Source organism: Mugil cephalus, chromosome 6 (assembly GCF_022458985.1).
Source record: "Mugil cephalus isolate CIBA_MC_2020 chromosome 6, CIBA_Mcephalus_1.1, whole genome shotgun sequence".
Taxonomy (NCBI): domain Eukaryota; kingdom Metazoa; phylum Chordata; class Actinopteri; order Mugiliformes; family Mugilidae; genus Mugil; species Mugil cephalus.
This window is the reverse complement of record NC_061775.1, coordinates 3,145,055-3,161,984: the sequence shown is the minus strand read 5'-3', so window position 1 is coordinate 3,161,984 and position 16,930 is coordinate 3,145,055. Positions and strand designations below refer to the sequence as shown.

The 16,930-nt window shown below is 41.3% G+C and overlaps 1 protein-coding gene across 15 annotated transcripts in view; it reads left to right on the top strand.

Moving 5' to 3' along the window:
- Positions 1–16,930, top strand: part of LOC125009984 (unconventional myosin-IXb) — a 49,361-nt gene that overhangs the window by 14,288 nt on the left and 18,143 nt on the right. For all 15 annotated transcript variants that reach the window (XM_047588313.1, XM_047588312.1, XM_047588309.1 and 12 more), the window contains exons 2-6: positions 3,264–3,484; positions 3,627–3,846; positions 4,159–4,668; positions 13,231–13,325; positions 15,629–15,691. In XM_047588313.1, the coding sequence (XP_047444269.1) occupies positions 3,327–3,484; positions 3,627–3,846; positions 4,159–4,668; positions 13,231–13,325; positions 15,629–15,691 (1,046 nt within the window). In that variant the 5' untranslated portion in view covers positions 3,264–3,326. The remainder of the gene's footprint in view (positions 1–3,263; positions 3,485–3,626; positions 3,847–4,158; positions 4,669–13,230; positions 13,326–15,628; positions 15,692–16,930) is intronic.

Below are 16,930 nucleotides of genomic sequence, written 5' to 3'. Positions count from 1 at the left end.
GTTTCCAGAGGCAACTTTGTTAAGATATAGTTGTTGCTGTGTGTTGAATTTGGTCAGTTCATGGTAGTGTAGTGATCTTTGTCCCTTTGCTTATGTTAAACAGCAAAACTAATTCCTGTCCCATACATTTTGCACTCTACACTTAATAGCTACCAGCAGCATGCTGTGGTGTATTGTGGTGTTATTGTTAGTTAAGTGGAGGTGTTAATTTCTTCTAAAAGTGGTAACTGTGAGAGCTTGTGTGATTTTTCTTTAATTTATAGAAGTTCAGTCAACTTGTACAGGAAGAGGCAAAACATTATCTTTGGCACGTTAAGACAACTAGACATAGTTTCACAAGATTAAAAAAGTCACCCTCTTATCTATTAATTTATGTAGTAGCTACTTAATAGATTCTCTGTGTATTCATGACATTTCTCTGGGACACAGTTGGTTACAGTTGATCCCTCACTGGAAAGTTTCAGTGAAAACAAACTCCATAATGGAGAAATTGAGAACTTGATTTCATAATGCATGCAAACATCTGTGAGCGCCTCTTTTCCCTTGGCCTGCTCATTTTGTGCATCTGTCAGTCTGTAACATTTTTCATTTTGAGAAAATAAACTTTCTTTGCTTAAATGACAAAAGTGATAAACTATATGCCTCAGTGCTTACATGACTCTACCCAGGATCAGGTTACCAAAGCAGTGCATAGCAGCGATTTGAACCAGGTCCCTTTTTCCCTCAGGGGGGGGGGGGGGGAGCTTACAGTTTAGACAGCATGCATTACTGATGCAAGGTCAAGCTACACGATCCATCTTTAGACCAAACTTTACCCGGCTGTCTGTGTAATTGACACTCAACTATAGATCACTGTCCTGCACTGAATTTTGTCTCAGACACCATTAACTTGGATCCTCTTGGCTGTGATCCAGTTGGATACTAGACTGTATCAGTCTTGAAACGCAACAACACAATGAGTGCTGCTGAGTTCATTTTAAATAGATCAATAATGATGGCTGGGCTTTTCTTTTCATTATGAAAAGCTGCCCTCATGCCTTTCTGGCAAAGTAACCAGAGCAACAGACACCATAAGTAGTTTGGGTGTGGGTTGAGGTGAACTTGCAATTGTATGAAGCAGCATCATTGTACGAGGATTTCAGTGCCAGTCATATTCACCTTGCATAGTTCTGTACTGATGCGGATGGACAGCGACAAAAACACTTAAAGGAATAATGCGTTTCTTTCTTTTAAATCTTTTTCAGGGGGTTGATCATGCGACATATTTTCCAACACAAAGTGTCTGTCCACTGATGGGAGTGTGCTCGTCTGTATGTGTGTGCACGTGACTGTGTGTCTGCATCAGAGATGAACTCAGCCGTGCTCTATACAGAGAACTAAGGAGAATTGTAAACGTGCAATCATGTAGAAACAGAAATGACATGTCATCATATTTAGGTTGTTAAATAAAAGAACAAGATATTTATAGGAAAGGTAACCTTTAATGACTTCTGTTGTGATCTGGCACTATAGAAAATAAAGTTAAATAAGATAAAGTTGATCTTAATGTGGAGATGGGGGCGTTGTGTCTAAAATAATGGTGGGGGAAACACTGACAATAGCCCATGTAGCACAAGACTCACAAAAAGTTAATTATACCGTGAACTCCTACTCAACCTTATCTCAACTTTTGTGTAAATACTAAATACCTTGTAAATGCTTTTAACAGCCTTTCTTACCTTCAAGTCCCTTCCTGTCAACAGTGTAGCTGTTACATGAAAGAGTTTGTGTTGCTTTCAGTGAAGGGTATGGCATGAACGTCAGTCATGCAATTCATTCATTGTAGTACAGTTCACCCTTTAAGGCAGTTTCACCTTGACGAGGAAACCAGTGATTTTCACAGGAAGACTGAACAAATCTTTACTTTGTTCACAGTGGTCTGCTCGGGGTTCTGTGAGGGTCTAAGAAAGTTTGCTTTGGGACCAAGCCAGTGAGAGAAAATCAGCTCATCCATGCATGGAGAGAGGAGTTGTTGTGGTGAAGAGCCACTTTAGTTACTTAATTCTGCCACCGAGCTATACATCATACTTCAGGTGTCTTGCGTTTGTAAGGGAATAGTGTGCAGTCATTACACCACTTGTGGTTTACCCTCAGCGTTCTCTGTTTTTGTGACTTGGTTGCTACCACAGAGCGGAAGGGTTGAGTTTAGATGCAGCATTTGCAGCTGCAACATTGCGTTTCAGACGGAAAGCCATTTACGTGTGTTGTGACAACAATGCACATGTCAAGACTTTGCATTCTTCATGAGTTCCATCAATGAGTTTATGAATTCCTGAGTTCTGTTTGACAGTTAACTATTAGACTTTTTTCCATTAAATATAATATAATCAAAATAATTCTCATTCTCCTTCTTCTATAACATATATTTGTCCTGTGAAGGGGCTGCGGGGGTGTTGGAGCCCCCGCCTTTCACAGGACACCGTGGACGGGTCTCCAGCCTATCACAGGGCTAACACAGAGAGACAGACAAACATTCACTCTCACACTCACTAATGAAACTAACTGATAATCTAAATCTGTTGTTAACCACACCACAGTTTTTATGTTGATATCTTTTCTCCTCACATACGCTTTCTTTTTTAGCATTAGCTGAGAAAAAACAAGGTTTATGTTTTGCATTTTTTTAAAATTCAGGATTATAAAGTACAATGTTAAACGTTTTATGGATAAGTGACAATAGACTGAGGTTTTAGGCCTTGTCCCCAATGTCTTGTGTTTTTGTTGTCGTTCCTATAAGACTGATAGTGGCATGTAATGCAGGATCTTTTTGTGAATGCAAAGAAAAATGCTGAAGATACTCAGCAGCGTGGTAGGATGCGACGTCACAGGATTCTGTTAGCTGTTTCTTATTTTAAGACCTATCAAACTTTTATTCCTCTTTTCAAAACAGATCTTTGTGGCTGTATATACAATGTTAAGGGCCAAATACTGCAGATGAACTTCACGTGTGGTTTGGGACTTTGTTTGAAAATCATCTATTTTGTTAGCCTTTTAAAATCCTTGCTCAAACTTGTATTGACGCATGCTTTAAGCTTTTAGAAAGCCAACATGTCATCAAAGTATTTCCTATCAAGGCCATCCTCTCCAGGCTGTATTAGAACAAGATAAGTAATTGCTGGCGTGACAGCAGTCCTGTCCTAAACATTAATTTAGAAGTGTTGTGCTTGTAATGAAAATATGAAATGAAAATAATTGTTACTGATCAGTTGCTCTGTCATCTTCAGGTGCTGTGTGGTGAGATCGAAGCAGTGGGTGCGGCATGCTGAGGCCACTCCCCCTGGCCCAGGATGAGTGTCAGAGATGGCGCTGCCACCATGGCAACGAATGCAGGTGGAGGAGGAGGGGGAGGCGGGCTAGTTAGCCCCAACGATCATGATGGCCGCTCATACATGCTCCAGATCTATCCACGCTTGGCTGCCCAGTCCTCCACCTGCTGCAGCCTTAGGTAAGTGTCCCACAGTGTTGCATCTGGAGAATTTCAATTAAGCATAGGCAATGTAGATTTTAAGTTATTTAAATAGCAGGACCTGTAATACTTGCTTGTGGAATGTAAATTGCCATTAATGAATCTTTTATCTGCTCATCAGAGTGCAGAAGGATGCAACAGCAGCCTCTGTGATCTCGGATGCTGCTACGGCACTGGGGCTGGACCCTGGCCGTCTGTATGTGCTGGCAGAGGTGAAGGAATGTGGTGGGGAAGAGTGGGTACTGGAAGCCGGAGACTTGCCAGTTCAAAGGTTTCTGCTGTGGCCTCGGAAAGCCCAGGAGCAACATCCTCAGAGTCTTGGTTTTTACTTCTTGCTACAGGTAGAGTTGACCCACAGCGTTCACCTTATACCTAGTGACTGTGAATGTGGAGAAGTCCTCCCACTCTTCTTGCATTCTGCTTCCGTCTGCTCTCTTTCTTCCTCTTTATTGCCATGTAATGAGAAGCAAAAGTGAATTGTCGAGCCCAGATAATAAGTTTCACATGAAAAAAATAGAATACAAGGAAAGACAGAAGTAAAAAGTTCAGTACAGCTTTTCCTGGTTTCATGAAACTAAATTTAACTTTCTCAGAAAGTCATTGTGACAGTTTAAGCAGTAAACCGTTCTTTCTTTTGTTTTCATTTGATCTAGGAGAGGAATCATGATGGCTCTATCCATTATGTCCACCTCCCACCCTTGTCAAAGGAACAAGAGGCACAACGGCTGGCTGCAAGGGGCTTCCTCCCCCCTCCCCAAGATGACTTTGCAGACCTCTGCAACCTCCCTGGCCTCAGTGAGGACAGCATATTAAACAACTTGCGCACACGCTTTTACAAGAAGAAGATCTACACCTATGCAGGGAGCATCCTTATTGCCATCAACCCGTTCAAGTTCCTGTCCATCTACAACCCTAAATATGTCAAGATGTACGAGAACCACCAGCTGGGCAAACTGGAGCCTCATATTTTTGCTATTGCAGACGTGGCCTACTATGCTATGCTCAGGAAGAAGGTCAACCAGTGCATCGTCATCTCTGGAGAGAGTGGTTCTGGCAAAACCCAGAGTACCAACTTCCTGATCCACTGCCTGACTGCACTTAGCCAGAAGGGCTATGCCAGTGGGGTGGAGAGGACCATTTTGGGAGCTGGACCTGTCCTGGAGGTAAGATGGTAACATGTTGGAGTAAGAATATAAATAAACAGGACATTTTATCTGAAAGTCAGCTCATCTTGTGTGTGTTAGAGTGACCCATTGTGGATCAAACCCTAGTGTCCTGATCTGGTCGGGGTACAAAACCCACTGTGTGTTCTGAACAAGGCACAGACAGCTAAAGAAAGGGTCAAAGATGGATTAAGTAAGGGAAATAGTGACTTGCGATGCATTTAGTATCTTATCTGTGCATTTGAGCAATCAAGCTGAAATGATCTCACGATGCACATGATCTGTTTGTTATTTATGAGTCAAGTGTGAATTGTTTTTCTCTTTTCGTTTCATGTCCAGCAGTGAGAGTGTTTCATGGAAACTGACTCATGGTTGTGCTAGAGCACGCGAAGACACACATACAAGATGTCAAATATAGTGGCTTATATATGGAGGTTATTTCCTGGTGTGAAAGATATGTAGTTATGAATGATAAAACATTTGGTGAAAGTATCGGAACCTGTGCTTAGCAAATGTATTTCCAGACTGCTGCGTGGGCTGAGAAAATAGACCATATAGTCTGTGCAAAAACTACAGTCTACCCAGAAAGAAGAAATGAAAAAAAAAAAAAAAAAAAAAAAAAACAGGAGAGGAAGTTGCTTTGTTACCCATTAAATGTTGGTCTATGAAATGCTGCGGGAATCTAGACAAGATAGGGCTGCTGGTTGGTTTCCTATCTCGCTTTAGCAAACACTGATGTTTCTGATAATGTTTAATGGCAACGGTAAAGCCCCACGTTTCTGTATTCTGTTTTTGACCACAGATATGGAACAACTTTAATGCAGTTTGGAGCTGTTGACCAAAAGTGTCTTTGTTGCATTTCAGTCAGGTGACTTTGCTCTTGTTCCTGCTTTCTGCTCTGTGAGAAATGTGATTCTTGTACTGACGATCTTTCTGCAGCTGAACAAGAACTAGCCTATAACCAAACTGAAACTTTGTAAGTTTTAATTTTGCATCATATCATAATGGTGCACAGACTTGGTCCGGCATATGGATTATAAATCAAATAAACACAGTGCATCTGTTTTACCTAGCTGTCTGATCAAACAGACGGGTTCACTGTCTTTCTCTAACACAGTAAAAGGCAGTGCTTATCAGATTAAACCTTTCTTTCCTCACTCATGCATTCATGTTCAGAATGCACACTTTGACTTTGTTAGCGAACCTCGTTTTTATTTGCCCTGTTTTGTACTTTGTATTGTTGGTCATTTAGAAAAGCACTATATGTGGTCTCATCATAGACTGAAAGCTTACATTTAGAAAGCCACGAAGAATATTTTTATGCTGCAGACAAATAGCCAGAGCACATTGCAAACTACACCTCTCTTGTCTGGTGACAGAGACAGTATGTGCAGGGCAGTAAACATCTGTTAGCGTTTACATTGATTTTACTAAAGTGGTTGCATTATGAAGGGTGAATTACCAGATGGCATTTCATTTTCTTAAACTGAATCCCTGAACTATGTGGCAGAGTTGACTTCATTTTGTTTACTCTCTTCTCTGTAATAAGAAATAGGGTCTCTTCCACTTTTGCATATGGAAGAATTTACCTCTGGTCAGTCTTCAAGCAGCGTCGTTTTGAGCATTTACTTAAGTGCTACTCTCATACTCGAGGTGGTTATGCATTGTGTACTCTGTAGTGTAGGCCCCCCATCACTGACAGTTTAACTCAACTCATAATGGTATAGATTCTCCCCACTGTGGTCTGGTGGAATGAAAGTGTGCGACCCCTGGTCATGTTACAGTATGTCTGAGAGGAATCATGTGTGTTATTTGAGATATATGGTCGGAATATGATAAAAGGAATAGATTAAATAATCACACCACGAAGCCCTCTCTCAAAAATCATTCAAATTCACATGGTTTATGCAAAATACAAGTGAAAACCACCTAATCTGAGAAAGTTAGTTCACTAGAGGATACAAAACTTGGGAATTAAACGTGACAACAACATTTTGACTTCAGGCTTAATGCCAAGAATACAGTCTGTGTGGCTACGCTAACTTGCAGGTATGGTGTATGCATCTGTAATCTATCAAATCTCTATCGTTTTTAAACCATCTGGCTCAATATTGGAGCTTCAACTCACAGAACTGCTGCTGCTTTCAGAATCATTTAAATAAGCGCAACGTTGGTCCCTTGATGCGTGTCAGTCTGTCAGATTCTTCGGTTCCGGACGGCAGATTGAGGGGAGATGGGGGAGGCGATGGATTTATTTTCCCCCTCCATCAGCAGAGTTCTGGTCCCTTTGGCAGACACGCTGTCACTCTGCCGTTTTTTACTCGCATAATGCAGTATGTGGTGCATGTAGACCAGTCCAGAGTTGTGGTTGCAAAGCCAGACAGGGAGACGGGTTCAGTCTTTGCTGGCCTGGTCAGTAGAGGAAGTTTGGATTGCATCTGGGATCAGTCATGCAATCATTCTTTGCTATTGAACAGTTGTGCATTTCCTCTTGGCACTCTTTTTGCATCTAAACGTGCATTCTACTGAGAAAAGTTGGAGGCTGTGGCATTTTCCCTCCTAGTTAGTTTACATGAAGAGATTGTGTTTTGCACCAGTCGCCAACTTTTGTGGCAAGCTCCTAAGATGGCTGACAAGAAGCAAATGTTGCTTTACAGTGGAAATCATTTTACCAGCTGTTAACACAACACAAATATAGACTTATTTATAGAAAATAGACTACTATATTTAGAAACCAAATTTCTGCTTTAACAAATGGATTTAATTTGGTTCTTTTTTGTCCCGGGAGGTGATCAGATTACAGTGGTGAAGAGTGTGTGTGTATCCCCAAGCTATAGGGGAGGTCTCCAGGCCTGGGTCACATTTTGAGGAGATGAGATCATGGTTTGTGGTGCTGGATTCTGGCTGAGCGCTGCGTTGCTGGCAGATGAATGGCCCCAACCTGGAACCTTTTGGAAAAGCTGCTGTCCTACTTTAGTGTAGGACGTTTTTCAAGTTGTATTCTATTCATTTTCTTCATTTGTCTTCAAAATAGTGTTGGCAAAGGAATGATTGTCTACAACACTTCCTGCGGCCTGAACAAATAAGGCTTCTTCCTGCAGAACAACTCACCAACTCTAAATGAGTATTCCGTTTGTGAACTGGTTCAACTGGTTGATCCTCTGTTACGTGGATCTTGTGGTGTCTCCGTTTTCTTCTGAGTTTGAAGCCTATTTACTCTTAATGTTAACAGAGCCTGCCTCTGTTTCAGCACGTTGCTCTATACTTGGAAGACATTATACATTGGAGATGTGTTTATGCAGTTTTTCTTGCATTGTTGTAACTGTTAAACTAATTTATTTATTTTCTATGTTAAGTGTCTGAAAGCTGTGTTTGAGAAAGACTATAGGACAAACTTATGGAAATGAAAAGTTGAAAGTTGATGTGTGGGCTTAAGGATGGTAAGATCATTTGAGTTAAAAACAAAACAAAACAAAAACATCTGCTTTGCATTGTTTAAAAACAGAGATTACTTCCCGTCTGGTGCAGCACTGAGAAGAAAGACATCTGAATTAAAAGAATAAGATGAATTACCAGTTAAGCCGCTTTGTTAGTCTTTCTGACATTATGACCCTTTTCTGTTAAAGAATGAAATCTATTTTGGCTAAACATCCCTGAACATGTCTGTCTTCCTTGGGGATAAAAAAATACTTATTTAAGGTATGTTATTGTTTATTCTCTCATCCAGTTAGTTTAGTTACCTGCTGTAATACCAGTATTGTGTACGTTGGCTGTCACGCAATATAGACCACATAAACAAAGACTGATATTTAGAACAATCAAGTAAATTAGTTTAGTCATGTTATACAACAACCTGAAATAAAATCAGGCAAACATCCCAGTCCACATCCTAGTTGAGTACACATCCCTTCTCAAAGCCTCTGGCCTCGGCCATGCCACCCTGTCTCGCAGCTTCAGACAGGAAGTTCCTATCATCCGGAACCCTCTAACAGGAAGCAGCTACGACACGGGAAGTAAAGGCAGTAGTTCTCTCTACTGTTAGCTCAGAGCGTTGAGGGGTGTGGATAGATCAGAGTATTGCATTGTTGTTCAGGAAGTGCAGAGGAGTAGCTGGCCATTCTGTCTGCTAATCCATTGTTTAACACTTCATATGGGTAGTTATTCAGGCCGGGTGTCATTGTCTATGAGTCTGGGAAAAGCTGGCATTACTGCCTTTAAGTGTCTGTGTCATTCCCATGAATTGGTCATCTCATAAACAGAGGACTTCCTGTAATCATACTGGTCAGAATCTTATCAAAGAGCAGGGCATGTTTCTCCTTACGGGCCATAAGCAGCTGACATGTAGCAGCTGGCTTCAAGCAGCTTCAGGGTCTATTCATGGTACTGTGACCACACCACAAGCTGGGGTTTGATGTGGTACCCATCTAGACATGGGTGGAGCTACTTGAAATGTCTCCAATCTGGTAAAACACCAACCCGCAAAAGGAGCAAAACTTGTACTTGAAGACTTTACTCGAACTATTGAAAATGTCCATCTCATATATGTCCTTTTGCTTAAACTTTAACTTTAAGAATTTGGTTAAGCACTCATTAAGCACTGTGTCTAGATTGCTTTAATCGTCTGAATTGCTGAAATTCTTGCAGCAGATAAATAACAAAGAAAATGTTTTGTTTCCTTCTGTGCAGATCGTGGTCTGTTCTAGACCGAATGACTCCTGACTCCTTCCCTTTGTCACAGCTGTTCCTCTTTGCACAGTTATCTTTGCTGTTGCCTGTGTGTCAGCATTTTTAAGTGTTGTACCTAAAATATAGACGACTGGACAGTTTATTGTGAAACAGATGGTCGACCCTCTCTTGGCCTTGCTTTGTGTAGATACGATGAAGTTAATAGGCTTCAGATTTAATAATGAGTTCACAATGTGTTTATTTTATTTTATTAATCATTTGCACAGTTGGGCAAAGCTACAGTAAAATAACTTTGTGGAAGTGTCTAATTTGCTTTCCAGTCTAATAATAGATGCTAATAATAGCTCATCTATTACAATCAACTATTTCATGCTGAAGTAATTATAGTACTTTCCCCCCAACCAGCAGGTCCTCCACTTTTATTTCCACTATTCTGCTTTCAGTAGAAGTGAATTTCCACTGCTGTTGGAGTGACTTAATCCTTGTTTATCATGACATCATACACAGTTTTCAAGAATGTTAAAACATTGATGGCAGATTTGTTCCGATTTGCTGTGAATGCAAATTGATACTTTCTTACTTCTACAACTTCACATTAACAGCATGTAACTGAGAAAACGGCTAACTTTTATTATGCAGATATACTAATAATATATTACATATAACTAACATCCTTAATATACAAATATTTGTCCGAGAGATTTGTACTTGATTGTCTAGAATTGAAACAAAAATCTAATTTGTTCTAAATCAGTCAGCTCCATATAAAATCATGAAAATCAATCACAATCAGATCATCATCGTAATCCTAGTTTTGTCCAAGTAACAGCCCAAGTTGCGACAGTGGAACAAGCAAATAATTGGCCTATTTACTTGCTCTATTACATATTGGCTAATTGTTTTTAGTTCATTTTAGTTCGTCTAAAATTCTGTAGTATGAATATTGCTATTGTGTTCATGGCAAAAGAAAGCATTGATAAATATTCATCTTTATTTGTGACCTCCATGCAATGAATTCATGAAATCTCTTGGCAGAGCTGCACTCTGTGGAACATTCACAATCATTGAATCAAAGGAGCCGCCCCTCAGAGCGCCATTGATGCTGATTACACTTCAAAGAATCAGTCCTTTGTTGGCAATTCAGATGAGTTAAGCTCAGGGGTTTAAGTGCAGTTGGTGGGATATACTGGCAGCTTGAAGCGAAGCCAAGCATAGAAGAAGAACTGTGTAGAGATGTGGTTGTACTGATTTACTGCCAACAACATGTGATCTCACAAAAGCATTTTCCTCATTCAAACAACAACCAGTGATTATTATTTTGTCACTAAGTACCACTGGTGTTTATCCTCAACATTACGGCTACTAGTGACTGTGTGCTATAGTCCATCCCTTTACTGCTTGCTTTTTTTAATTAAACCTGAAATTGTTGAGTGTAAAAACTCAAGTGAGAATACAACTGACATCGTTGTGGGTTTTCTGTAGCTGAAAGCATGTCCACCTAGAAGTTTGATCCATTTTTGAATGAGCGACTGCCGTTGTCCGCTGTGAATGTGGGAACTGTCTTTGTGGCAGTTGGATTATTTAGAGTTCTTTGTGGGTGTATCCAAGCTGTAGTGAGGTGTCTGTGTCAGGGCCTTGGCAGCGCCTGTGGAAACGTTTAACTGAAGCGCTTTTGAGCAGAAAGACGTTTAAGGATGAAGCACTAAGAGCCAGTACCAGTGCGTTTTTACTGGTTACTAAATAGTGCTCTCCTCTTTCAATTTTGCTTTCCATGTTGAAATTCTGCAAGATTTAAGGAAATAAGACAACCATCATAGAAGTTGTTTCTCAAAAGCAAAACTATTATTTGGGTGAACAAGTTTATACTAGATGCAGTATTTAAGGCATGTTTAAAGTATATAATTTTCCTTTCTCAAGTCCACCCAACTTGCTTGTTGAGTCAAACAACTCATAAACTACACCGTTTAACGGACACTCCCCCTAGTATGTGTATGTGGAGGGAGGAGGCGGGACTTCATACTGGTAGTTCTGGTCAAGACTGCATTGTGTCCTAAGATGATGCACATATGTACACACTGCAGTTTGCTGAGCCCCCTCTCTTTCTCTATGTCTCTCTCTCTCTCTCTCTCTCCCTCCCATTGTTCTTTTCTTTCATAAACTGCTTTGAGCGCAAACTGTATTTTATAAGAGTGCCCTTTAGACCGTGACGTTCCATGGATGTGGTTTGGCTAACTGCTTCCTCATACCTGCTGAGCCTTCCAGCCAATCAGCCGGTCCGCTGATAGGCATGTTTGAATACGAATGATGCTGTGACATGTTTAGAATTCCCTGCGTGGTGCAGCGGCCTGGGATTTGCAGAGATTTCCCAGGGTCCTCTTTGCAGCAAGGATTGTGAAAGAGGGGGATTCAGGATGGCACTGGGCACAGTGAGACCTGGAACCGAAGCAATGTCATGGTACTCCATGAACACAAATAACAAAAGTCAAGCAAATGTTTTGATAACCGACGCACACACGTGCAGAAAAGAAGCTAAGATAAAGCATGGGGAAGGGGTGGATAGAAGCCTTGTCTGGACAAGTTTGGGTTAAACTGAACGTAATTCACAGACAAGTCGGTATCTCTTTCATCATCCATCAACAAGCAACAACTCTTGCCTCATTCCCTCACATTTAGTTTCGATGGTTTTAGTAGACTGAAAGTTGGTGCAACACTATCTTGGCGCAAAATATGTTAAAATGAAAGTATAATTGCACCAGAGCTAATGCAGAAGGCTTACTTTTGCAGCAACAACTAAAATAGGTCAACGGTGCAGACTAAGGAATCTCACTCAGACCCTGTAGATGTGTGTATTTGTGTATGTGTGTGTTTTTGAATTTGCCCCATACACCAATCAACCCCAACACCACTGTATCAAATTCACCCTGCAACTGCTTTGGAAAATACAATGTGGCTCCTATTTAACATGCACTGAGTCAACTTCCCCTGCGGTGGCCTTTTGTTACGTGTGTGTGTGTGTATCTGTAACCATGTGAACATGCTCATCATGAAGAAAAAAGAGAGTGCTATTCTGTTACCGTATCAATGCAATAAACAGGGGCCCTCAGTGAGGCCTGGTGACTGGGCTCTCTCCGCCTCAGGCTGCATTAGAATTAGCCCGTGTTTCTGATTCTCATCTGACACGGCCATACAGAGCGGCGGCCTCATTTATCATCGCTGACCTATGCTCTCTCTTCTCCTGCTCGTGTGCACACACTGATATACACAGTGAGAGCAACTCATATTAAAGAAGGAAAGAAAAGAAGATGAATGGGGAGAGAGTTAGAGGAGGGCAGGAGGAGGCGAGTTGCAGATGCTCAGCCCCTCCTAAGACCCCCCAACACACACACACACACACACACGCAGTCTCTCAAACCCACCCCCTTCTGCCGTTTCAGCTGCTTTGTAAAAACAAGATTTAACCCCTGCGCTATTCAGTTCCTTTGTTGCCATGGAGATTTGTTTTTGTTGACTTCAGTCAGTGTACTGATAGAGGCACTTACATGAAAGTACACTCCTCTTCAGATTCTGTTGTTGCTCTCCGAGCACCACCATATATGGTTTGAATGACAACACCATTCGCAGTGGAGTTTCAAAACATCAGCGAGCAGCAGGGGATCTAAACATTCAGGCGACGCTTGGTGGTGATGCTGCATCCGAGTGGGTTATTTATTCGCTCAGATCAAACCTGATAGCACTGTTCTCTTGTCTGAAAAAGTGATCAGCTTCCATTCTCTCTGTTACCGCATGCTTTACTCATTACGTTTTAAGAAGTGGCCCTGCTGAATTATTTGATAAAGAGATTAAATATATTTTACATGTGTCTTGTTTTTCTGTCAGGCCTTCGGGAACGCCAAGACAGCCCACAACAACAACTCCAGCCGCTTTGGAAAATTCATCCAGGTTAATTATCTGGAGAGTGGAGTGGTCAGAGGGTAAGTAACTCCTGACGCATGCACGTCACTGTCTGTATGTGTGAAACATCCCCTGTCGGGACATTTAAATCATTGTTTTCATGTTCTGCTTCTGCTTCCTTTAACTTGTCATAGAGATCTTCTACCTCTCTAAAGCAAAAAGCCTTCCTCTTTAGACTTATTATGGCAGGTCATGTGGTTCTTCCTATATGCAGTGCGTATGTGGACTGAAACTTTCAACCACTAACTCGTCCTTCCTTTTTCTTAGCGGTCAGACTCTGGTGAGGAGCTGCATCAACCTCTGTTCTGCTGTGTCACTTTTTCACTTCCTCGTTTCCTCACAAGCAGCTGCGCAATAAGGTGTCTTAGAAGGCAACATGCTATGCTTTAATTGTGGAGGAGTCAAAATATAAGGCCTGCAGTGAGCACTGAGTATAAAGTGAAGAACTAACTGGTCTACAACCAGATTTCTTCTGCCTTCAAAATAAATTAAGCCTGTGACGACAGCTGCTCTGCACTGCAGTGAGTAGGCTCCCAGGTTGATTATCTCTAATGGCACCAGGCCTCAAGTGTTTACCTGTTCTATAATGTTCTATAATACAGTCCAGGCAGAGGCTACCAAGTGAAGCTTCTTAAACAAGGAAATGCAGAAGGTTTTAAATTCACTCAAAACAAACTGAAAGTCTCACATAGTATCACAGTAAAAGACTCAGAAGGCCGTCACAGCTCTGGTCTGTGGACTTAACAAAGGCGGCCTGTCTATCTCTCCATCTCCAGTGGCAGCCATTCAGGCAGTCAATAGAGGAGATTAACAAAGGGGAGGCTGCTGTTCCGCTCTGGTCTGCTCTCTGAGTGGACTGACTAACTGACAGACGGGATGCTTTTATGCTTTTTCTGGGTCTGTGCATTGCTGCTCACTGGGATCTGAGTGAGATGGAGGAGAGCCACAAAACACACACTTTAGAGAAGGTGTGTGAGTGGATAATGTCAGAGCAGGACATGTATTTTTCCTTGTGTGTGAGGGTATATGCATGTTTGGACACTGTCACAGTTTGGTCAGTTATTAACTAAAAGATGCTGAAGTTACAACAATATAATGAACATGGACTCTTAGCTTTATCCAAATGATATATGTTTACAAGGCCAGACCCACCTCAAACATTTATACATTTTTTCAATTATATATGATTTGATGAACAATGGCGAATATATATGAATATATATGCATGTAAACTTCATTGTTTTTATAACCAATTTGAATGTAGGCTCCACTGAAACTACCATTGGCATCTATGCTGTCCTATTTTAAAGAGTGGCCATTCATTTGTCCTGTGGCGGTTCACTGAAACAAATGATAAAATATGGGACACATATAGAGCGAGCACAGATGTCTCACAGCACCGGACTCTACATCCTGTATGTTGAATGTATTTATAGATGTTTCAAAAGCATTTCTAACAGTTGGTGCCTATGTATAATTGGTTCAAGAGATATTTGTCAGACATATATCAGTATGTGCAGGGCAGCTTACTCTGAATTCCTGCCAGTTACTCAGGGTGCCTGTAAGGCAGCGCCCTCAAAAGCATAAAATACTTCCCATGTCATTCTTGCACCTGTCTAACAATGTGAATAGTGTTTTGCGGTCAAGTCTGCAGCCACAACACCTACAACAAATATCACTCATCACAGAGGATGTCAACTGGTAGATATATATACAACTGATGTATGAGCTCTGTGTCGTTGGTCTGAGGTTTAGCGGATGGACACAACTACATTTCTCATAGCTATTCTTAGTCATGAGGACTGGCGTCAGTGTTGTTTTTGCTTGGCAATAGAAAAAACAGGTCTGACTTATAAAATCTGATTTAGACAACTTTATGGCCTTGGCCTGGTGCAGTGCATGAATATTGCTGCTTTCAAAACTGCACATCTCATGGCGGCAGAGAAAGTGTACCTATGCTTTTTCCTGGAGCCCTGTAGCAGCGTGCAGTCTTCTCTGTCTCTATCTTCTATACAATGACATAAGTGAGTGCCACAGTTGTCTGTGGTTTGCTGCTGCTGCACACATCTGACCGTATCTCATGCTTTGCGCGTTCTTTGATTGTTCCACCCATCTGTCCTCACTTCCCCTCCCGCTCCTCCCTTCTTTATTACAGCCCACTTTTGCTTATGACCCCAAAAACAAACACACGCGCACACAAACACACATAAACACACACATAGTCGTGGATGAGGGACCTTTAGTGCTGAGTGATTGTCCTCTTTGCTCCCTTTCTTCTTTTTCCTGTCCCCCACTTCACTGTTTTTTTCTTGCTGTCTTTTAGGGCTGTGGTGGAGAAGTACCTCCTGGAGAAGTCTCGCCTGGTGTCCAGAGAGCACAACGAGAGGTGAGGAGGGATGGGGCGAGTCTTGACCTCTTGCCCCCTCTTCATGAGGCCTTCTGAATAAAAATGGGGAGTTTCTCCCAGGTGCCCCTGATAGTTGGATATGAAGTTCCACTTATATAGTAAACTAAGAAATGTTTCCCACTGCATTCAGTCACTGTCTCAGTGAATTTAGCAGCAGGTAATAATAAAACCAACATAACAATACACAAAAGTTTACAAAGCCATGGACACAGCTTGATTTAATTCAGTGTGAGGTAAGCTCAGAAATAACTATTTGAAAGTGAAAATACATTAAATAAAAAAAAAATATCTGTCTATCTCTGAAAGAGATGATCACACTCGTCACGCATACCCTTATTCATAGCCACATTCACTACAGTCTCCTGCTAGTCTGTTACTACTTGTGTGACTAATAGACACATTTTGGGCTTTGTTAATTGTGAAATTCAGCGTTGGGGGAGTGGCCAAATCCTCCACTGCTGTTTTGCTAGGTGAGGGATAAATCTCAGTGATGGATAGGTCAAAGAACAGATTGCTTCCTGTCTAATGGTAACAATTTAATCAGCGAAATCAATGAATAAGCCTGACATCAGTATAAATGGTTTCATAAAATACATGCATTCAGTCACAAGGTGGAAATAATGAAACAGTTGTTACACAGCAAGCCTATTTCTCTTTATCAGCTCGTAACATTGAAGATCTCAGCTGATGCGTTCGATGCCTTGTACTAAACATACTGTAGTTGGTTTGAGGGGGAGGACGATTACTCATTCATTCAGTAGTTTCCTGTGCAGATTCTCCTTCCACTGACAAGTCTGTCTCTGTAACCTTCCTCCTACGAGCAGTCTGTACAGAGTGCTGTTAATCACCTAGCCTACAGTTGCTGTTGTCAGTGCGTCTTGTCTTGTCAGGTGGTGAGTCGGTTGTGTGATGTCATTGTTTCTTCGTGATAAGTGTGGAAACTCATTACTCCCATGTGCTTTTACAACAAAGACCTATCGTCTATCTACCTGCCTACTGATAGCTCAAGTGGAAAACATCGCTCAGCTCCAGACATTGTCTTCTTCCTTGTGTTGACTCATGGTTTATCACCAAAACTGTGTGTGATCATAAACGTGGACTAAGCTCATATTCACTAATAAGTGCTTACTTAATAATCAAACAAATAAACTGAGGATGACATTGAGAATAAATTCACCAAATAGTGTAAAGGAACTGACAGCAGTATCTCAGTTAAGA